General features: G+C 41.3%; 1 protein-coding gene across 1 annotated transcript in view; it reads left to right on the forward strand.

Moving 5' to 3' along the window:
• CNTNAP2 (contactin associated protein 2) overlaps positions 1 to 24,281 on the forward strand; it is a 1,332,419-nt gene that overhangs the window by 622,320 nt on the left and 685,818 nt on the right. The window contains exon 8 of the mRNA XM_066262524.1: positions 1,390 to 1,654. Within this exon, the coding sequence (XP_066118621.1) occupies positions 1,390 to 1,654 (265 nt within the window). The remainder of the gene's footprint in view (positions 1 to 1,389; positions 1,655 to 24,281) is intronic.

A 24,281-nucleotide genomic window follows, 5' to 3' on the forward strand; every position in this document is an offset into this window, starting at 1 on the left:
ATAGAAAAATCACAGAATTTCTGTTATAATCTAATTGTCAGAATGTGTGGAGTATTGTATGACAGCAACATCATAGCATCATTTTTTATCATGCTTGTGTTGGGCTCAACAGTGTGAAACTGACTTTAGAATCACTGAATGAGTAGATACTGGATGTATCCTGAGAAGTGATACTGGTTTTGGGATTGAATTCACCAGAAATAGATGGTGAGTTTCATTCCAGTGGGGCAGGGAATGTTAGCCTGCATGTGTCTGGTTCCTTATTTCACGGGAATAGGTGTCCCATGTGGGCTTCTTCTGGGCAGGTGTGCAGCCCTTAAAATGCCAGCATCGTGTTTGCAAATGTCTCACATATGTGGCTCACCATTTCTTTTTATTTTTTTTTATTATTTTTTTTTATTTTTGTATTTTTCTGAAGCTGGAAACAGGGAGAGACAGACAGACTCCCGCATGCGCCCGACCGGGATCCACCCGGCACGCCCACCAGGGGCGATGCTCTGCCCACCAGGGGGCGATGCTCTGCCCCTCTGGGGCGTCGCTCTGCCGCAACCAGAGCCACTCTAGCGCCTGGGGCAGAGGCCAAGGAGCCATCCCCAGCGCCCGGGCCATCCTCGCTCCAATGGAGCCTTGGCTGCGGGAGGGGAAGAAAGAGACAGAGAGGGAGGGGAGTGGAGAAGCAAATGGGCGCCTCTCCTATGTGCCCTGGCCGGGAATCGAACCCGGGTCCCCCACACACCAGGCCGATGTTCTACTGCTGAGCCAACTGGCCAGGGCTCACCATTTCTTGTTTATGATGGAATTCAGTATTTCAAAAGTGTTAAAACCAGGACCTTTATTATACTCATTTCCATGTTTCCAAGGAGAAGTCATCCGAGTATATAAATAAATACATTTTTTTCCCCTTAAGGCTCTAAACCTATCAAATATGAGGTAATTAAATAAAGATTGACTACCATTGGGTAGTGAAGCCTGTGACATAGATGCTCACTGTGGTCTTCTGGCTCTGATGTGAGTGGTTTCCAGGTTTTAACTATTTCAAGGAGGGGTCTTGGTGGTCTTCAGAAAATCCACTGGTCCACACTCAGACTTCTAGAGACACACAGCCCATCCGGGTCAGCCCATCACAGCAGGCTGTCTGTCAGTGTCGTGTTGGATGGTGCTTGTTAGACTCCTCACCTGATGACCAACTTCTGCACCTTGCTAGGTACACCCTCCAAGGACACCCATGCCAAGGTATCCAGTTGCTGAATTCACATCACGTGTGCGAGCATTCGGGACAGGCTAGTGCTCTGCTGTGCAATTTGTAGAACTGTCACTTTGTCTGCTGTCTTACATGCATGCTTGTTTTACTTGGCATTTACTGCAAAGAACACCCTCCTGTTCTTGCAGGGCAATCTGAGTTTCTCGTGCGTGGAGCCCTACACGGTGCCCGTCTTCTTCAATGCCACCAGTTACCTGGAGGTGCCCGGACGGCTCAACCAGGACCTGTTTTCGGTCAGTTTCCAGTTCAGGACGTGGAACCCCAACGGGCTCCTGCTCTTCAGTCACTTCGCAGATAACTTGGGCAACGTGGAGATCGACCTCACGGAGAGCAAAGTGGGTGTTCACATCAACGTCACGCAGACCAAGATGAGCCAGATCGACATCTCCTCAGGTCAGTGACACCTGCGACGTTGTCACCGGCAACTGCTGAAGCGATTTTCATAGATAAAGTAGCATTCGTTTTTGTTTTGTGTTGTTCAGGGTTCATGCTGGTGCTTCTGTTTGGATCTGGAGTTTTGAGATTCTGACTTGGTTGTCCCGGGTGCTGACCGAATGAGGGAAACTCGGAACCTCACTGAGGAGGGGAGGTTTGGGCGAGGAGAAGAAGAGTTGGTTGAGACTGCCTTAGGGCACTAAAACCTTCTATTTCTTCCAAATGCTCGTTCTTATTTAATAGAGGAACTGATATTCCTTTAAGTGACTGTTTTATGTTTAAAAACAAAGAATGTTTATTTTACTAGCACAGTATCTGGTACCTTTTGACTTCATGGACATTGAAATCGCTTTCACTACTAGTAATAGGATTATAATAACTTCATTATAACTTCAAAGATATAGTCAACGGCCTGCATCAAAACTTCAAAGTGGTTTTGCTAAATTTATGCAAGTTGTCAGGAAAAAGAAAAAAGCAAACAAACAAGGGTTAGTGCAAGATGTCTGTATCAGCTGAAGGAAGACAGGCCTGGCTGGAGGGTCATTTTTAAATCTGACATCTTCGGGAGGCTTCAGTAACATCGTTACCTGAACAGACACAGAAACCTGGCAATATTCTCTGAGTCCTGCACTCCAAAGCGATTGCAAAGCGAGATGTTCCCAGAGGAAAGTGGGACAGGATAGGAAATGGAGAAAGCAGTACAGTTTTCACACAATTTCTTGGGATGTTCTGGGCAATCGTTGTATTTATGTTGTCAAGGACTCCTTAGAAAACAGAGGGAAACTGTAATTTCTGAGCTCCTTGTGCAGATGTACAACACACAGAGCAAGTTCATGACCGAGTGCTCAGCTGCGTGACAGCTGGCTCTGAGTCGAAACACTCCCGGTTCACTGGTGACACCATATGCGGTCACTGTTCCCAACACATCCTGCTCTATGTGTTCATCTCATTCCCTTCTACGCTGTCAGCTCTCTGAGGACAGTGGCCGTGCTTGGGTTGTCCCTGGCACCTAGGACAGCTCCTATAACAGAAGAGGTGCCTCGGGAATGAATGTTGGTCAAGTCCAGCCCAGTGGCTCTTTGAAATAGTGTTCACTCACAGAGTATCTCTTATTGAAGGATAGGTGTCCTTTCTTTTGTAAATAAATAGTCTTGGTGTTTCCGTATGATATGGCTGTTGGGACTGCTACTGAAAAGAAATGGAGGGCAAAGCTACCATTCTGTAAGAGGTGTTTCTGAAATCAAATGCTGCTGCGAGCTACTGAGAAATTTGCTTTTTGTGTTTGCTTTGTTAGTTTTGTTTTCTCCCTGAATGTACAGAGTCAAAATGATTGATCAACCATATGGTATCGCTGCTTCCCCGTCTGAATTCACTTGGGGAGATGTAGAGCAACTGGGAACTATCTGCAGAGATCAGAATAACACTTAAAACAAATACACGTATAAATATTTAGCACAGTGGGGAAACTCACTAAATTCTGTTATGAGGAAGGATTCTTTTCTGGTGAGTAAACACATATCTATATGTAGGGAGGCCTCCCTCTGGAGCACCTTAAATAACACGGCGTCCTGGAGACATCATCAGGGGAGGGACAGCATCTTAAACATCATGACCAACAGTTACTAATGGAAGTGGGTCAAGTAGAGGACTTGAAGATCCTCTCATCTAATTTAAACTGTATTTATTAAAAACAAAAAAAGGAGAAACCCAATATTTAACAACTGTACATCTTAATAGAATTGTGTAAGTATGATAAAGTTGGACTTTTGAAATGTGTGTCAATTTAGCCAAGAATTCATGCAAATTAAGGGGAACTGATATGAAATCTCAATATTTCTGTAGTCTCACTCTTATATATTACAATGAAAAGACCTTGGTCTTTTAAATATTTCTCGTTTTTATTTTCTTATTCATGTAGTGAAAACTAAGATCTCATCAGATAGTACTGCTCCAGTTTGAGAAGGTCTAGTAAATACAGGCACAGCCAGTTTAAAAAGTTGTATCCTGTAGTCATTTAAACTGTGTTTATTAACACATAGGAAAACAAAAACAAGGGACTCCAATGAGACAATGACATCCATTCATCCCATAAGTACATGTAGTCCACAGAAGACAATTTTCATCTGTATTTTAAAGCATTTTAACAAATTCAATGAAATGTAAAAATGAGAAAACAATTAATTTAGAAAAATAAGTTCACTGTAGATGTACTCCAATAATTTTGAGGTTTTCTTTTCTACCTTTTGCTTTTCCATTAAAAAAAATTGCCATGGTCCACTAAATGATTTCACGACCTAAAAACAAGTTGTGACCCACAGTTCGGAAAATACTAACCTACAGATTTGTTTTCTCCATTGAAGCATTGGGATGATTTCAAGTTCAAGTTGCCTCGGTGCATTTCCTTTATCACTTTATATTGGAAAAATAAATATATCTTCCAGGAACAAATTATGATAGTAATTTCTAGTAAGAAAGTACTATGAGTATATTACTTTCTGATGTATGGCCAAAAAAAAAAAAAAAAAAAAAGAAAAAATCCCTAACCACTACTCGAAATAAGGTTTTTATTGTAAAACGCCTCAATTTAATGCCACTAAATCACAAATAGACGTTTAGGATAATACCCTAAAGTTGTGATCTGCCCATATTAATAAGATTCTAAGGTGTGATTTAGCATTTATATAGGGAAAGGAAAGTTAATTCTATTAATGACCTTTCTCACCTATTGAAAAACAAAAATCAATTTCTATCCGTGTAAACAAAGCCTTCCAGAAAAATCATTCAGGGCCTGCCATCTCCTAAATCAACTGCTGGTCAGGCTGGAGTAGTCAGACCTCCATGTTTTGTTTAGGCCGACATTGCTTCCAGTTTGGAAGGGCTTTGCTGCATCCTTGTTGATGGAAAAGCTGCCCTCAGCAAGTAACAACCTTGTGTTTCCGCCTCCAGCGAAGAATCTTCCCGTGGTCTTGCTTTCTTTTTGCTTTTGTTAACCTTTGAGTTCCATTCGGGCAGCTCTGGTAAAATAACCCCAAAACTCAGTGGCTTTTAACAACAGACGCCTATTCCCTTCCTCCTGACCTGAGAGCCTCCCGAGGCCCCACCTCCTAATACCAGTACACTGGACATGAGCATATCAGTGCAGTTGGCCCTGGAGCCACGTGGGCTTAAACTCTTTAGGTCCACTTACACGTGTATTTCTCCCCCCAGGAAACACTGTAAATTCATTTTCTCCTCCTTATGACTTTTTAAATGACGTTTTCTTTTCTCTAGCTTACTTGATGATGAGACTATACAGCATATAATACAACAAAATATGTGTTAGTCAAATGTTTGTTATCGGTCAGGCTTCCAGGGAACAGTAGGCTATTCGTGGTTTAAGTTTTCGGGGGAAATCTAAAGTAATAGGTGCATTTTTTTACTGCATGCGGGGGGGGGGGGAGGGGTGCCTCTAACCTCTAATCCCTATGTTGCTCAAGGGAAAATTGTATATTAATTTGGGGTGTATGGCCAGTAATCACGGCCATCGCTGCCATTGCCAGGCAGGTGCAGGTTCACATTAGATTCGGTCAGATGGTAAAGAAACTGCGGAGCCAAAAACTGGTGGGCCATTCCTTTTATTCTAGCCTCACACTTGGCCGGCGAGTAAACACTAACACACAGGGCTCCAAAACCCACTCATTCAGCACTCACAAAGCTACTGACACATCAGGATTTCCTAGAATCAAAGGCCCCTACAGTCTTATTTACCTCAGGTTCCCCAGCTGCTTCTCCTTCAGCACCCTGCCATCTTGGCTGCCTTCTCTGCAAAAATCATTGCTTCCTTCTTCCTCCTTCTTCTTCTCCTTAAAACACTTTGGCGGGAAAACCCCTCCTCCAGCACACATTAGCATAACGAAGCCCCTTCCGAAGCAGGAAGGTAATTAGCAGTTTCACAGATCACATATCTGGGCAACCATTTTTAACAATAAAAGTGAACAAAATCAAATAACACAATTTTTAAAAAATTATTTGCCCCACTTGGGGGAACACAGACATTCAAATGAGGGTACAAGGAGGAGATGTTTTCTTGGCTTTTCGTGTAGTTGGGAACTTACAGGTCAGGACTGCCAAGTTCACAGATCAGTCTCAGTGAATGCATTTCCCTGAGACTACTCATGGCCCCTGTCTAGCCTAAGCAATTAGAATATCTCTTCTCTTGATTTTATGAACTTTAGAGAATGTAGTTAGCACATTGATGTTTGAAAGAATTAATTCATTTTAATTCCCGATTTCTGTGATAGCTTGCTCCATGGAGTTACTTCCTTATCCCATAAGGATAGAAAGGTTTAATTTGTAATACTATTTTTTTAAGTTATAATTGTTGATTGAGATTGATTTTCAAATTTTTTATTTCAAATGGCTGATATTAAAACAAATTTCCACAACTCAAACATTAAATAGTGTTTATCTAGACATTACTTTACTTGCTTCAGGTGATTTGTTTTACAATGTCTTATAGCAGAAGTGACTGGAAAATTTGTTTAGTAATACTTATTATATTCTTTAATTCAAGTTCAAACCATAATTATAAGAAGCCTTAAAAATGTCACCCATCTTTAATCAATTAATTTTGAATCATTCTGATTTCACAGGAGCAAAGAAGTACACAGAATATTTATCTTAATATGTAAAACATAATAATAAATAAAAATAAACTAAATATTTTAAATGAAGAGATAATTGAAGAGTGTTACCTTATGGGTGGAATATCATTATGTCATGAGTAGTCATGTTTCTTTTCTTGTGTGTGTGACAGAGACAGAGAGAGAGACAGATAGAGGTACAAATAGGGACAAACCAGAAGGTAGAAGTGAGCAGCATCAAATCTTTGTTGTGGCACCTTAGCTGCTCATTGATTATTTTCTCATATGGGCCTTGACTGGGGGGCTATAGCAGACCGAGTGACCCCTTGCTCAATCCAATGACCTTGGGCTCAAGCCAGCGACCATGGGGTCATGTCTGTGATCCCACACTCAAGCCAGCAACCCCGCACTCAAGCTGGTGAGCCCACACTGAAACCAGATGAACCTGTGCTCTAGCTGGCTACCTCGGGGTTTCAAACCTGGGTCCTCTGCGTCCCAGTCCAACTTTCTTCCCATTGTGCTACCACCTGGTTAGGCAGAGAAATCATGTTTCTTAAGTAAAGGTTTAATACCTTTGGAAAATTTAATATGGTATATTGAAATATTTATAAAAATATATATAGAATATGACCCCAATATTATTATATAAATATATAGATGGCTAAAACATAGTTCAGATCGAAATAAAAACTGAATAATACAAATAGTAATCATCTCTAGTTGATGGGTTATCAGTACATGACTAACTTCTTAGTACATTTCCTGTATTATTAAAATGTACTACAGCAAACAATGTCTGGAGAAAAGGGGACATTTTAATTTATAATCACATTTTAAGATACTATACCTAGCCTTGTTTCTATGGGGTATCTGGACCTTTAAAAATATCCTATGCCCTTTTCAGGGAGGAGGAATCAAACATGATTGTGTATTTGTGCATACAGTAGCTTGCTTATTTATTTATTTATGTATGTATTTTTCTGAAGTGAGAAGTGGAGAGGCAGAGAGACAGATGCCCGCATGCGCCTGACCAGGATCCCACCCAGCATACCCACCAGCGGGTGATACTCTGCTCATCTGGGCTGTTGCTCCATTGCAACTAGAGCCATTCTAGTACCCGAGGTGGAGGCCATGGAGCCATCCTCAGCACCTGGTCAAATTTGCTCCAATGGAGCCTTGACTGTGGGAGGGGAAGAGAGAGAAAGGAGAAGGGAAAGGGTGGAGAAGCAGATAGGCACTTCTCCTGTGTGCTCTGGCCCAGAATCAAACCTGGGACTTCCACACGGTGGGCAGTATGGAAGATGCTCTTCCACTGAGCCAGCCGGCCAGAGCTCGTATAATAGCTTTTTAAAATGACAAGGAGAGAATAAACTTTAGTAAATGGTGGTGGATAAAATGGAGGTTAAAACCTCCCAGCAGAGAGTGTGTTGTGTTTTAAAAACTTTGGTATACTATACAGAAAAATGTGCAACCAAACATCTGGGCGCCCTTTGACCCAGGGAGGTTGACACATAAAATTAACCATCTTATTAACTTTAGATACTTTTGTTGTTGAGTAGTTAGGTCTGTATTAAATAAACAAAATAAATTTAAAAAATAGTGTCATGCAGAAGTTAGAGATTGGTTCCTTTCATAATCAGAAAGAACGCAATTGTTGGATTAGAAGTTCCTTCCCAACCCACCCTCTCCCCGTTAATCTTATGAGAACTTCATAAGAAGTACTTGGGGTAGTGCACTTGTCCAGGGAAGTCAGAGTGTGCGAGAGTACAGTAGATTATCATCTACCTTTTTTCCCGCTTTGATAATTTTTAAGCAATTTGAGCTATTCCACGTGGGAAGAATGAAGGTACGTTGCGTAACCTGTTGCTTCATTAAGATTTGTTGCAGAGTTGAGCCTCCTTTGGGGTCCTGCAGGCCCAGTAGACCCACTTGGGAACCTCTGCAGTTAACCCGAGACCCCCCTAGAGAAGGAGTCTGCAGGACAGCCTCTGAGACGGGTACTGCGTAGGTGTCTCTGCGTCTTGCCTTTGTTCATAAAAATGTTTAACGAGAAAATGTTGGAGGAGCCACACAAGACTGCTCAGAAAGTTCCCTTTGGTGATGTTGTATCATAAAGGAACTGTGTGTCTGGACCCATCTTTTATCAGCATTCAATTTTATGATGTGTTTTATTCGGACACATTACCCTGGAGGCCGTTCTAACCCAAGCACAGACCCAACTTCTGAAAACTGAGTCGTCTGTCTTCTCTGCAGTCACAGCTTAGCCCCTCTGACTTCCTGTGGTCTAATTTTTATAAGTGAAGTTCTGCCTAGATCTTGGCTGTACCACGTGTTCGCATGGGAAGTTTTCTAAACATTGCTGATAACATCGGGGAACAAAATTTTTGTTGCATCCACAAAAACACTTGTTCTTACCTAATTAGAGTGTGCTGATCTCAAATCTGACATTAGTTTTCCTTTGTGAGCTACAGTTTTTTTTGCAATTAAATATTTTAGGTTTTCATCTTACTGTAAAATTTTCAACATTTAGTTTAACAATATGAAGTAGAATGTCTTCTTGGGCATCATCTTTGTGAAAATATAATAATTTATATAATGCAGTAAATACACATAATAAAAGTTATGATTGCATCAGAATTTGTCTACAATTGGATCAGACAGAAGTAACAGTCACTGCTGTGGTCCTTAGGTCCACGCCAAACCATGGGAATACCAAAAGGCATCCCTTTGCGTTTTCCTTTTGGCCAGTCATGAAGCATTTCCTCACAATTATGACACACAGTATGAGGAGCCCAATTCTTGTCTTGATCGCCAAGGGGAACTTGAAAATAGGCAATATATGCACGTGTCACAAATGATGAATATTGCGCCTTTGACATTGAAGTGTGTAACAGCCACATATATAACAGAAGGTGTCAAGACTATTCTTATATTTACACCTACTCGAAGAAGCCATGATTCAATCTTAAAACAAAATAAGAGGGTGTTTTTTATCAGATAATAATTTTTTTTCTTCATTTTTCTGAAGCTGGAAACGGGAGGCAGTCAGACAGACTCCCGCATGCACCCGACCGGGATCCAGCCGGCATGTCCACCAGGGGGCGATCTCTGCCCATCTGGGGCATCACTCTGTTGCATCCAGAGCCATCCTAGCGCCTGAAGCAGAGGCCACAGAGCCATCCTCAGCGCCCAGGCCATCTTTGCTCCAACGGAGCCTCTGCTGCGGGAGGGGAAGAGAGAGACAGAGAGGAAGGAGAGGGGGAGGGGTGGAGAAGCAGATGGGTGCTTCTCCTGTGTGCCCTGGCCGGGAATCGAACCTGGGACTCCTGCACGCCAGGCTGACACTCTACCACTGAGCCAACTGGCCAGGGCCTCAGATAATAATTTTTTACATTTAAAAACAACTACAATTATGTAAAAGTGATGTTTGTAAAACATTAATTGCCTTGTGGTTATGTTCAATCCAAGAGTACTTGCCCTTTAACTCCAATTTAAAAACCAATGCATGTCATTAACTGTAACATAAAGAAATGAAAATTGCATAAAAACTAGAGCATGTACCAAAAAACGGATTTCAGATTTGGAATCAACGATGCAGAAATATATAGAAACAGTTCTAAAACCTCATGCAACAGAAAATAAAAATAAAAATTTGTTCCCCAGTCAATCAAACAGTCTTCCTCCCATGGCTTCCAGCCATGCTTTCAGTCTTTGCTGGGATCCGTTCAGAGGCAGGAGCCTGCTGCTGACCCTCTGTCCAGAGGCTGGGATTTTGCTGCCTGCAAACACACCACCCCACTGCCAGGTCCCTGCCTCGATACGAGAGTATGCCTCATTCTGATTTCCCAGCGATATTCCTCTCCCCTCATTCCAGGTCCCTGCAATTTTATTCTGGACCCTGAAATGGCTGACTTGAGTCGAGGCTGCAACCTCTGAGATCCTACATAGATTGCCTTGTGTCTTTTGGGCACAAGTTCTAACCGTCTCCCAACTTGAAATGCCTCTGTCAATCCTTGTACTTATCTACACCAAGGCTCTACCTCACGCTTCCTTCTCTGTCAACCAATTCCTATTGCTTCAGGTGTGCAGATACAACCATTAATTTGGAAAGGGGGTAAGGGGAGAATGACAAGCAGGGAAGCTGTAAAAAGGGCACACAGTTCCCCAAGTGTGCGTTTGGGCTGGGTGTTGGTGGCTAGCTGCTGTTGTTGCCAGGGTTCCATCAGAGAGGAGCCTGCCCATTGAATGCTCTACATCAGTAGTCCCCAATCTTTTTTGGGCCACGGACCGGTTTAATGTCTGAAAATATTTTCACAGACCGGCCTTTAGGGTGGGATGGATAAATGTATCACGTGACCGAGACAAGCGTCAAGAGTGAGTCTTAGACGGACGTAACAGAGGGAATCTGGTCATTTTTAAAAAATAAAACATCGTTCAGACTTAAATGTAAATAAAACAGAAATAATGTAAGTTATTTATTCTTTCTCTGTGGACCGGTACCAAATGGCCCATGGACTGGTACCGGTCCGCGGCCCGGGGGTTGGGGACCACTGCTCTACATCATTACGGGGCAGGAGTCAGGAAAGCTGACTTCTTAGGGAGCCTTGTGGAGGCTGGTACCATCTGGCTCCTATGGGGTGCTCCCTCGTCTGCTAATTCAGCTCTCCACGAAGGAACTAGGAGGTGGAAGAAAATGATGTATAGGAACATTCAGATGGTCCTCTTCTACTCCAGAGAGAGTGGTAATGATTATGACGATCACTAAAGGCTATTACATGCTTCCACCGTGACTGTCCCTGTGCTCAATCCTGTACATTGATTTTCTTCCTTACATTCCCAATGACCTTGTGAGTTAGGTATAAAATCTTCTTTCAACCTCATTTATATCAGTGCTAAAAATCATTCTTCTAGTGACCCAAGTTCAAAGCCTAAGAGAAAATGAAATTTTGTTCTCCATTTTTATTATATTTTTTGCCTGGCTCATGTGTCACCAGTTCTTTGGAAGTTCATCATCCATGCATTTGTTTATTTTTTATCCCAGTTCAAGATATCATCGCCTGACAAGATCATTAGGTCTGTCTTCATCACCAGTCATCGTCCTGTGAGGATGATGGGTGTGTCCTAAGCGTAGGCTCTGGGTCCCAACTCCCAGCTGGCTGACACTGATGGAAGGTTTTCTCTGTTCCTGTCCCTGTGTAAATTAAGCTCATCTTCCGAAGTGCATTTAGTCATTTAATTCAGTAACTCCTCAGGATAAAGGTCATGATCGTCTGTCATGGATCAGTGAAGAAACAGAGGCACAGGGATAGAATAACTCATGCAGACTTGTCCAGTGATGAAATAGCCGAGCTTGCAAAGGGTCTCAGAATCTGAGCCTCAAGTCAGCACCCACGTCCACGCCACTGGATGGCCACTCACATGCATCCAACACACTGGCTTCCAAGGCAGAGGCTCAGGCGTTCCTGGATTCCTAAGACACATTTGAAGTTTGTGTTGAATGCAGCTCCGTACACCCAGTGATACCATCACGTCTCCTTGGAATTCACCAAAGAACCTTTCAAATAACCTCCCTTATGGCTTCTCATTTCTCTCTTACTTCTTCCACATTTTCATTGCTAAAATGCAAGGAGGAGACCCTGATTTTTTTACCCCATGACCTGAAAGATAATTCCTCATTTCTTAGCATGCCATACAAGAGCCAGTACCAAAGTGAGCCTGATGGACATGGTGGCCTTCATTATTCCTGCTTCGTACCCTGTGCTCTACTGTCCACTGTCTTCCTCTGTAGGCTACCTTGCTAAACTCCTGCTCACCCTGCGAGACCCAAATTTAGTATCTTTTAATGCCGATTTAGCCTCACTGCCCCTTTCAACCCCAGGGAGCAGATGTCATCCCTTGGCCCTCATATCTTGAATAATGATAATTTTTCTTTTTCCCAGCTTACAGCAGAATTCTTCCACCATCACCACTCGCTCGTGTCCGTGATCCTAAGGTTTACCCTGGACGGCACTTGCAAGAGTACAGTGAGCGACATTTTCATCATCATTGATTTTTGTGGTTGCTGTTGGTCTACACTTAGACATTTGCAGTTTCCTTGTTCTTCTCTCCACCTCCTGCCTTTCTAAACAAGTCCACTCCACAGACTCCATTCTGCTGAAGATTTCAAAGTGACTGTTTCCGTGGCATTGCATTCTGTTTAGAAATTCTTCCATGTACCCCCAAGTTTTTAAGAGTCACGTAGCCTCCTTCAGAAAAGCATGAGCGCTCATCCCGTGGTGATCCCAGACCCTTCTAAAATTTCAAACCATGTTTATTGTTTTTGACTGTTTGACCGTGTCTTACATTATTCAGACATTGGCCGAAAACAATCTCCTGTAGCTTTTTGAGGATAAGAACCTTGTTCTATCTACTGCCCGTCTACTTCCAAGTTTAGTATAATGGGGCCTGTTTCCAAATATCCAGTTGATTGATTTTTTTTAATGAACTGATACCTAGATGTTATAAACTGTAACTCTATAATTCTGTTGTCTTCATCAATTTATATGAACCAAATTCATTGTGAAATGAGAATAGCAAGTATCTCGGAGGAAATAATTGCTTAACGGTAGGAGGCTAATATGTGTGAAATTGATCAAGACCTGAATTTTGATGGGATCCACTTATAGCAACAAGAGTTGTTTTTAATGTCTCAAAGCCTGGAGCTGTCCTGGATAAACTCTTATAGGAATAAAATCAAAGCGCATATACATTTGCCGAAGAAATGTATTCTCGGGAGCATGGCGTGCAGCGAAACCCTGAAATTAGTCATATTCCCTTTCTATTTAGTTTTATTTTCCTCACGGGCTATAAAATTAAAAAAAAATGAAATGTGCATGATTAAAATTAATTTAGCTTTAATTCTTTTCTTCAGGCTTGGGAAGGCATTCGACATGACACCTCCAGGGAAAAATAAGGGAATCAAATTTTTTGCTACCTGCCACTTAAGGCCTCCTGATCGCCAGTGAGTTCTGTACACACTTAAAGCAGAGACCTTCTGTTAGCTGAAGGAGCCTCACTGGATGGGTTTTGTCAAGGGAAATGGTGTCTTGAATGGTCTTCTATCTGGTAAATTCAGGCAATAATCCTTTCTCTATTAGACAACTAACCAATCAGACATACCCGTCAGAGATACATCATAGGAGAAACTGTACGCTCAGGTAAAGGGCTGAAGGATGCCTCCATTGTCCTGCCATCACAGCCTCAGCACACGTGCTGGTCTTAAGCCCACGTTAAGACCATATAGCACACCCGTGCTGAGCTTCCGGCACACTTGTGTTCAACCACAATGGGAAGAGTAGAGCTAATAAGCGCTTTGTCTTTTCTTAAGTTCTTTTTCTTTTAATGTTTATTTTATTGATTTCTTTTTGTAGAGAAAGAGAGAGAGGAAGAAGGGGGAAGAGAGAGACAGGAACATCGATCTGTTCCTGCGTATACCCTGACCAGGATCAAACCAGCTACCTCTGTGCTTCAGGATGATGCTGTAATCAACCGAGCTATCCGGCCAGGGCTCCTGTGTTCTTTAGTATGCAATGCCTACACACAGGAAATAGGGAATCAGGACCATGCATGTAGGGAGGTTCTGATCAAGGAGCGGTGTGAGCTGTTGCAGGCAGGGTAATCAGCCCCGCAGGCATACACAGTGAATGGTATGGTTTGTTTGTACAGAGTGTGATGAGGGGAATAAAGCCCATGATAGTCGCTATAGGAACTATTTCCCTTAGGAAGATGAAAGCCAGAGAGGGTGCTCTCTATCTTGACGTATTGTTTGACTTCTCGGAGCAGTTCTGTGATCACAGTGCAATGTGTTACATAGCACAGCCAATGGGCATCACTATGGAAACAAAACAAAACAAAACCAACACTAAGGAATGTGAGCTCTGTCACTGTGAAAGAGGAAAGCTCCAGCACTGAACACAGCTGATTGTGTTGTGTGAACAGGGAAGAGTCTGCAGCTCAGAGAAGGCAGAGCTGGGGTTATAGACTGGGTGGGTGTCATCGGCATATGGCTTGTGTTGGAAGTCATGGCACCAAATTACTTTAGTTAATAAGGAAGGACAGACAGAGGAAAGGGAAGAGTCCCAAACCAAGCCTCATGGCAGTCAATCTTTTCAGCATTTGGGGAAAAGGGGAAAAGCCCACAAGAAGATAGAGAAAGAATGGACAGTGAGGTAAGAAGAAAAAAAAGCTAAGAGAGGATAATATCCTGGAATCATAGCAGGAGAATTCCTCAAAAGTAATATTTTAACTACTATTAAAAGAAAAATACTACAATACACCTAGGTGGTCAACTATATAATAAATGAATACGTAGACCTTGTCTAAGTGCCAGGTAGAATTGAATATGGTATGAGAATTCTCCCAGCTCTCCTGCTTACTGATTTATTGAAAGACTCCAAGAGAACAGAAACCATCTCTACTGGATAGAGTCAACCCAGACCAGTGCTATCTAAAATAGGAAAATAATGTGTTATGCTTGTGATGGTCGGTGTTGACTTCTTGGGTGAGCCAAAACATATTTAACTTCCTCACATTTAATGCTAACACAGTAAGTTTACTCAGAATGGTGAAAGTTAAAATATATATATATATATATGAATAATCAGAGATGATATCATAAGGAAAATGAATTGAAAATATTTGAAGTGGCCATCAAAGGAGATCAGTAGAGAGGGCTAAACCCTGGAAGGCACTCAAAGTACTCTAAAGGAAGTAGACCATCAACCAGACAGAGTTGCTTTATGAAAAAAAACTAGAAGAAAAACAGAATGAACATCTAAGGGGCACTCTGTGACAAATAGGTGCTCAATATGTGTGCACCTTGTGTAATCATTGCAATGAATCCTGAAGTGGTTGTTTAACCTTTTGTAAGGAGAAAACCAAACCCTGTAGAGATGATGCCAGTCACCTAACATTTAAAGAAGTAGAGCTGGTATCTGAAATACATTTGGCTCTTTTCCTAAACTCTCAAACTTTCTAGTACTTCGTGCTTGTAAAAAGAAAGAAAGAAAGAAAGAAAGAAAGAAAGAAAGAAAGAAAGAAAGAAAGAAAGAAAGAAAGAAAGAAAGAAAAAAATAACGAAGTGGCAGGTATTCCAAAAGCAAGGGAAAATGTTGAAATATCGGGCAAATCAAAAGATAAATAAGAGGAAACTGGTGTAAGGAAAATGGTGACCAGATCTAGAAGCTTAGTTCCTATTTTGTAAGGTCAGGCAGTAAGAAAAAACTGTGGGAAAGAAGCAGTAAAATGATAATTAAGTTAGCACGTAGCTAGCATCAAGCTGTCGAGTAGTAACAAAAAGCCAAATAGAACAAAATATGTACTTTTTAAGTCATCCCTTGGAATAACATCACTTATAGATGCTCACACAAATATTTACATCTAGTCTGGGTATTTCGGGCAAGAGTCTATTTTAGGGGACCTCATTGAGTACGTCCATTCCTTACTTCACTTTCACCTGCAGAAACATAATTGTTTTGTGTATTCACCAGTGATTTTTCTGGAAAACCTTTTCTACCAGGTGAAAAAAAGTAACACACACATAAAACATAACTTTCACTGAGTGTGCACTTGGCAGCTGTTTTGCCTGAAAATTCAAAAGACAGTGGTTCCTCTCAGGGATGGTGTGTGTGTGTGTGTGTGTGTGTGTGTGTGTGTGTGTGTGTTCATCCAATATGTTTCCATGGCTGCTGAATGGTTACTACCAGAGCACAGAGCTAGGGAGAGCATCTGGGTCTTCCTTTGGCTTCTGTGTACTCATTTGGAAATGGAACTGTCTTTGGAAAGCCTCCCTTGTTAATTTTGAATTTTGGATGTTCTTATGCATCCAAATTTCTTTCCCCCGATGCTGCCGTGGAAGAGCTGTATTACCTTGAACTTTGCCAGTGGGAAATGGAAGGAAGCATCATCGCTTATGCCCTCCAACGTGCATTATTTAACACTTGAGTTTGATGCTCATGACAATGCTGAAGTTGCCCGTGCCCAGCAGAAACAATTGGTGAGAAAGATACAGAATTGTGTCTATAGGACATGAAATCTCTTTCAGGGAACTAGGTATTAATCGAGTTGTGTTCAGACAGTTTGATAATCAGGAAAGCACGTACCTGTTTATTGGTTTTGTTCTCTGTCTTTCATTTGTCTAAATAACTAAAATGTCCTGAGCAATTAGTTAAGGAGCAGCATGTTGTGGTGGTTAAGAACTTGGAGTCTAGATCCTGAATGCCTAGTAGTTCTGATCAACTACTTAATCTCTCTTTGTCACAGAGTCTTCATTTTTGAAACAGTAAGATGAAGGTAATAATAGCTTCTGCCTCTTAAGCCAGCTGTGAGAATTAAATGCAAAATGGTTAGAAGGGTCACTGGCTCATATAAATCTGAGACTGTGATGTTTATTGCTTTATTCTATCGTTACTGACCTTGGTTGGCTAGAAACAGAGGACAGAATCAGTATCTCCACAAATTCACAATCTAGTGGAAGAGATTAAAAGTAAATAAAAGGACATGACTTTCATGACTTTGAAAACAATAAGATTTGATTCATGAACAAATAACACTAGTTTATGACACTTGAGTTTTAGATAGATACTAAAAAGTAAATTTGGCAGCAAAGTGATCCACTGAGTTGTGCAAAAATTGTGGAACAGTTTCCATCTTTTGTTCTATTGGGTTAAAATAAACTTGTTTAAGAGAATTATTAATTTTCCCCTAGAATTCAAAAAAGTGGCATTGATCTCTTTTAACTAGCCTAAGCCATTGTCTATGCTCATCATATTGGTAATACTTACTGGCTGGAAAATAATTTCTCATTATGTTTTTTTTTAAGTACGTTCATAATTTCCCATGAACTCAACAATAACAAACACCATTTCAATGCTTTGCATGTTCTAAAGAAGTGAGGAAAACGTGGCAACTAAATGACACTTTAATAACGGGAAGTTTTATTTGCAAATCTCTCATTTCTCTGTGCCCCTCCTGACACTGGCTCCCTTTTTAATGCCCCCCAGTGATTTCTCGTCGTTACTTTTCAAATGGAAAAGTGATTAAACATGTCAAAACAAATAACTCTGCATTTTTGGGATTTTTTCAAGTAAATTAAAATTTCATGGGCTTTGAGAACAGTCATATGGAAACATCCAATAATAACCACATCGCCTTCTAATGGAACAAGCCTCCACCAAGCTTAAAAGGACCTTTTGTGTGTTTTATAAATCCATTTTGAATGATAGCTCAAAAAAAATTAAATTCTGCTCATCCCTAATAATGCTATTTATGATAATAGTTCTTCTGAGGGTTTCTGCCTGCACTGTGGGTTACACGCACGGCAGCACCCTGGGCTGTGTATAGTTATGAAAAGAAATGACTTTTCACATTGCTTGGTTAAATCAAATCTTAGTCGGCTGATCTGAGATGCAGCACAATTAGTTGTGCATTAGATAGAGTCTAAAGCGGTGATGGAAGGTACACATTAGTGCATCTTTACACAAAATGGAGGTGGTTGTGTCTCGGGGTGATTTTTCTTCCGTATTAAAAAGCTGTTGGCCATGCTTACGTCTGTAATGAAAGCTGAATGATGGAGTCTCCTGTGCCTGTCATTCTTCCTGTGTGTGCGGGAACAAATGATGTCCTTGTTGAGTGTCTATTGGAGGCCATGCACCAAACACTGCAGCGAAATGGAGAGAGAAGTCAAACAGGCTCCTTATGCTGAAAGAGTTTATGTTCTAAAGACAGGAACAGGTTACCAACCAAAAAATTACAGGGTCGTGTAATGAATTCCATACAAATAATGCATAGGTGTCGTTTTGCATACAAGCAACGGGGTACCTTGCTTTCTGAGTTGCAGGGAGTCACTGCAGATGTCGCAGAGGAAATGGCATTTGATCAGAGAAATGAAAGGGAGGTCAGGGTTCTCGACTAGGGCAGGGGAGTGAGCTGATCTAAACCAAGGTGAGAACCTTTGCCAGGTATGAGATTGAACAGTGTTGTCAAGGAATTTCTGGGGTATCTGGGAAGTCTTGTGTTAGGGAACTTCTGCTCTATTTGGTAGGTGGCTATTAGAAATATCTAAGTAAAAAAATTATATGATCAAATTTGCATTTTTAAAATGTGATTTTTGTGGCAATTTTTAACTTTTTTTTTTAGATTGTCAGTTGGATTTATTTTTAATTTCAAAAAGGACATAAAAATAAAATTACAGGTCAGAAATATATACACCAGAAAAACACTTTTAAATGTTTAACTCAATTTTTAACAGATGTATTAGTTATTAAAATATCTACACAAGTTTAGGGTTAGAATAAAAGTAAAGATAAAGAAATTGAGTATGTAGGAAGTCAGATATCTCTGTTTATCCATGGGGTCTCAAATTTTAATTGCCTGAAACCTTTTTAAGAATAACTTGTTTTTTAGACATATAATCAACTGTACTCAGTCTTCAATGTTGGTGAACTATTCAGTCTCTATGTCACTATTTTAAAGTATATTAAAGTGAACTCCTTTTTCGCTAGTTATAACCCTGTATTTGTGTGTGTGTGTGCGTGTGTGTGTGTGTGTGTGTGTGTGTGTGTGACAGAGACAGAGAGGCAGAGAGTCAGAGAGAGGGACAGATAGGGACAGACAGACAGGAAGGGAGAGAGATGAGAAGCATCAGTTCTTTGTTGTGGCACCTTAGTTGTCCATTGATTGCTGTTCTCATATGTGCCTTGATGGGAGGGGGGGTGTACAGCAGAGCAAGTGACCCCTTGCTCAAGTCAGCAACCTTGGGCTCAAGCTGGTGAGCCTTGTGGCTAACCCTGTATTTTTAAAGACCAGAATCTGTCTGTTGGCAGCACTGCACATGGCAAGGAGGGGAGAGCTTCAGGAGGCAGTGAGCAGGGAGGCAGTGAAGGCCTTGGTGAGCAATGGCATGGTGTATATCAGCCAGGAGAGGGGGAGAGGGTGGGAATGCGGTCTTCCTGATTGAAGACTTGAGTAGCACAGTGAATGATCTTGGCCTTAACAGAGATTCAAAATATAGAAGAAGGAACGGATCTAAGGGAACGATGACGTCAGTTTAGGACACCTAGTGTTTGAAGTGCCTCTTGGATGCCCTAACTCCAGTTTGCATTAACCAGGAGTAGGAGGACGTGGCTTCTTCTAGAACTTTGGTGTGTGGGATCAGGATAAGTCAGCCTTCTTCTAGGAGGTGTTTTATATCCCGGGGATTGTTGTTAAGCTGGCCTATCCTTTGAGCATATGCATTTACAAAAATGTATATTATACATATGTCACTATTTTTATGCATATACAAGGGTATGTGAGTCTGTTTACTGATCTAGACTCGGCTGAGTGTAGCGCTCGTCACGTAGTGGGAACTCAGCGGCAGCGGATTGAATATTCTGGCGATTTTCCCAGGTTTTTCCCTTAGAGAGATTTTCTTGACTCTCTGGGTACCACTTTCTCTTGTTTGCAGTCCGGTTGAAAAGAGAAAATCTGACCCATCCTTCTCTGTCCTCTGTCATAGTGAGACTGGCGTCTTTCCCTGGAGTGTCCCTGTCCTCAGTGTGAAGAGCTTCTTTCTGCCTCGCACACAATTAAAATCTCTCCCTGTGAATCTGTCCGTTCAGGAGGTCCCCTTCTCATGCCTTTTGTGGAGGTCTGATCCCAGCAGAACTTGACAAGGTGCATTTAACGAGTCTTGATTTCCTTTTTATCCAGGGAAACTCGCACACCGTTTCCGCTTTGTCCCGAGTCGCCTGCTTTGACCTTCTCTCTCACTTCCAGAACAGCAGGTGAGCCAGGAGAGTTTGTGTTAACATACATGAAAACATGTGGGTAGGGACGTGGATGTGCCCGTAGATGTGGCCAGAGCATATACTATGAATGAAATCTTGTGCTCTCGAATCAACAACAGATACCATAGCCACCATCTTGTCTCCTTGAAGCACAAAGCATCTTTGGCAGTTTCTAACCTACCTTTCTGCACACCCACAAATGGCCCCCCTCTCTCTCAGTGGTAAAGGTTCATAAATATTCTACTCCGAGCACATGGAAGCACTGACCGCTAGTCTATTGCATGGCCCATCTGTTCTCATGTACTTTGGTGTTCATGTGGCTCCGTACATCACTGCTTAAAACTTCATCTTTAGAGTATCTGCAGCGTTCACTTAGCAAAAGGAAAAAAAATTTGTCTTTTGACTATTATCCTGAATAATGTTATCCAGTACAAAATAAAGAAGTAGAAAAACTCTCTTTCTTTTCATGAGCTAATAGTTGTTATTGCTTCTGATCTCTTCATAATTAGTCAACCCATTGACCACGGCCAAAGCAATCCAGCGACTCTGTACGCATGACACATGAGGGTAGACAGGTGTAAACTTCATACATATGTCATACAAATGTCATTATGTGGAAAATCCTTGGTTATAGTAATCTCCTACGAAATACTCCCTGCCCGTTTTAGTTCTCTGTCTCCACACACCAGTCAGTGGGTGGCATGACATGTCCAGTTCGGGAGCTGATGTGGAAAGTTAGTAAGCCCTTTCAAGTCATGACTTGGTTTCCACAAATCTAGAGGCATGGACATCTGTAATTTTGGTTAATAGATGTCAGCTGAGCTAAGCAGCATAAAAACATGTATGACTTTAAGGAAAAGAAGAGCTGGCCACTATCTGATTTAAGCCTACGGATTAATAATGTTTCTTTCCAGTCATGTTGCAAGAACACAGAGGCTTACTCTTGTCACTCTCATGGGGTCACATCCCCTGGGTTGGGTTCAGGTTTGCTCCCTGTGCCTCTCCTTGGGGCCAGATGGAGCTCCAGGGTCTGCGCCTGTCCTGGGGAGGGCAGACACACAATATCTTAATGCCACATGATGACATCGTGCTCATCATTAACAAGTGAAACGGGTGATATATGTTTTTTAGTCTGCTGTTTCATTGTTTTCATGAATTTAAAATATTTGTAAGTACTCTGACATATTCTTATTATTACTTATTTTGTCAATGCTCCATTACTTAACAAATATCTTTTATGGTTGGGAAGAACTACTGCCTTGTGGAAGCGTCTTTGTTATTCTGGTATATAATTACTGAGGCCTCCTTTTGTCATGGAATTTTTTTTATATGACTGTGTCTTCATTCCTATTACACTGCACCTATGACATTCAGACAGGCAATGTGTTATGTCTCCTCTGGTGTCTAGAAGGCTGCTTTGAGGTTAGGTGAAGACACTTCTCTCCATGAATATTTCCAATATCAGCATTTACAAGGAAAATCTTTATCAGAACACATGTGCACAGTGTGTAACGATCAGAACGCACGCGCAGAGTGTGTAAAGCCACACTGAGCGAAATACAGTTATGAACTGTTGTGTGATACGGAAGTTGCTTTGACATTGGAAAAGCTGTCCTTTATCTCCATGCCCCTCCAGAAATAATTCTGTCGTCATTTGCTGACCAGATGTGTCCTCTATCTGGTGGCATTAACGGGAGAAACAGAAGTCCTCCTCTGGAGATGTCTGGGCTTGTGGGGGTTTCTGAATTGGACAGCTTATCTCGCAGACCAGAGAAAGTGAGGAACTTACACTACCCCCCAAGCCATTTTCTATTCTTGAACAAAATCATTTTAGCTTTTCCAAATCAGACATTCTATTTTCCAATGTTGAATTTACAAAAGTAAAATGCATCCTGAAATTTCAGATAATGCCAGAATCAAGGGGGAAATGAGGGTCTCTTCTACTATGAGTCCCTCCGCAATGCGGCAGACACATGTTGACATTCGTTGGGAGCGGCGGTGATGTGAAAGACATTCATGCCTGAAGCACTCCACAGATAAAGTTTGGTGCTTGTGGGGGTGTTGGTGTGCGTATGTTTTAAAAGCAAAAGCAGCCTGACCAGGCAGTGACGCAGTGGATAGAGCATCGGACTGGGATGCGGAAGGACCCAGGTTCGAGACCCCGAGGTTGCCAGCTTGAGTGTGGGCTCATCTGGTTTGAGCAAAGCTCACCAGCTTGGACCCAAGGTCGCTGGCTCGAGCAAGGGGTTACTCGGTCTGCTGAAGGCCCACGGTCAAAGCACATATGAGAAAGCAATCAGTGAACAACTAAGGTGTCGCAACAAAAAACTGATGATTAATGCTTCTCATCTCTCCGTTCCTGTCTGTCCCTGTCTATCCCTCTCTATAACTCTCTCTCTGTCTCTGTAAAAAAAAAAAAAAAAAAGCAAAAGCAGAATGGCAAGAAAGCTCGTTAGTTTTCTAGTGCTGGTAAGTTAGGAAAACAAAGGGCGGTCTGTGTGCCACCATTTCTTACATTTTGATAGCTGTCATCGCTTCATTGGACTGAGTTTACTGAGCAGACCCAATAGACACAGCTTGTAGACTCCCACCTGGTCCAGCAGGCTCCAGGGATGTGGACACTGGGTTCATGGTGGACCGACCTGTCATTAGGTTCTGTGCCATACATGGCTAAAAAAAGTCATGTAAAACACATGGTCCTTTTTAAAATGTTTTGTTTTTATTTTTAATCTCTGCTTACTAAAATAATTATTTTATTCTTTACTATATGGTACAGTTAAACATAATGAAGAATATTATTGAATTAAATGTAACACTTTGGTTTAATGAGTTTTTAGAATTGAAAGAAAATGTAAGGCTCCATAGTCAGCATTCTTCATTTTAAATAGGTGAAAAATTGAAGTCCGCCGAGGTTAGAAGGTTAGCTCTCCTCAGTGTAGACTTCATTCTCTAACACTTACTGTATATTCCAACCTGCACTTTGCACTTCAGAGTGTGGGATCACCATCAACTTTTGGCCCGAGTTGGTCCTTTCCTAATTTTTATTCTGTTCAATGCCCCAGGCTGGCTCTGTCCTGCTGTAAGGATTTCAAATGAACCCTAAGACCTGGCCAAAAAAAAAAAAAAAAAAATTAGTGTTTTCAGAATAATTTTGATTTCTTTGAATGAGGAAGTAATAATCCCTTATACTTCTAATCTCATTACTGGAGACCTTTGACAAGGATAAAGTAAATATTCCTAGACTGTTTTTTGACTTAGCCATTCCAAGGAAGCTGATGGAGGTGCAGAGTTTGTAAAGCCTCATTGAACAAAATACAGTCCACGATGATGTTACTGGAGAAACTCCACAAGACGTTCTGATACGCACCTTGCTTCAAAAACAACAACAACAGAAACACTGATCAACTCAAAAATTTTTATTTAATAAGTAAGGGAATTAGGATTCAACAGCAAAATGGTTTGCCCAGTTTCTAAACAATTCTATTAGTAGATTTTAATACTATTATACATCAGGAATTTCCCCACCACTGTAAGGCTGTTTTTTTCTTCTTTTTTTTCTTCCAGTCAACACTGGCAAAAATTATTGAATAGATGGATCATAAGGAACCTGACATTTTCTTTTCATAACCACTTGCCATCCATACATCTTCATCTTTGTATTAATGATTAATAGCGTTAATTTTTATTTTCCCCATTTGGGGGAAACAAAAATTTTATAAGTAAAGATATTTAATTCTCTTATTTATAAAATAAAAATGTTTGAGTTGATCAGTGTTTCTGTTGTTGTTTGTTTGTTTTTGAAACAAGGTGTGTATCAGAATCTTTTGTGGAGTTTTTCCATATCTATTATGGTTTCTCAATAAAGAATTTTTGTGTTCTTTGCTGGGTTTCCAGAAAAATGGTATAATAAGAAGTGTCCCTCTGATGTTAAATGGTGAACTTTGTTATTATTATTATTCAGTGAGAGGACAAAAGGCAGAGAAACAGATTCCTGCATGTGCCCTGAACAAGATCCACCGAGCAAGCCCACTAGGGCGTGACGCTCTGCCCATCTGGGGTGTTGCTCTGTTGCTCAGCAACCAAGCTATTCTAGCACCTGAGGTAGAAACCATGGAGCCATCCTTAGTGCCCAGGGCCAACTTGCTCAAACCATTTGAG

The sequence above is a fragment of the Saccopteryx bilineata genome, chromosome 2 (assembly GCF_036850765.1).
Source record: "Saccopteryx bilineata isolate mSacBil1 chromosome 2, mSacBil1_pri_phased_curated, whole genome shotgun sequence".
Classification (NCBI taxonomy): domain Eukaryota; kingdom Metazoa; phylum Chordata; class Mammalia; order Chiroptera; family Emballonuridae; genus Saccopteryx; species Saccopteryx bilineata.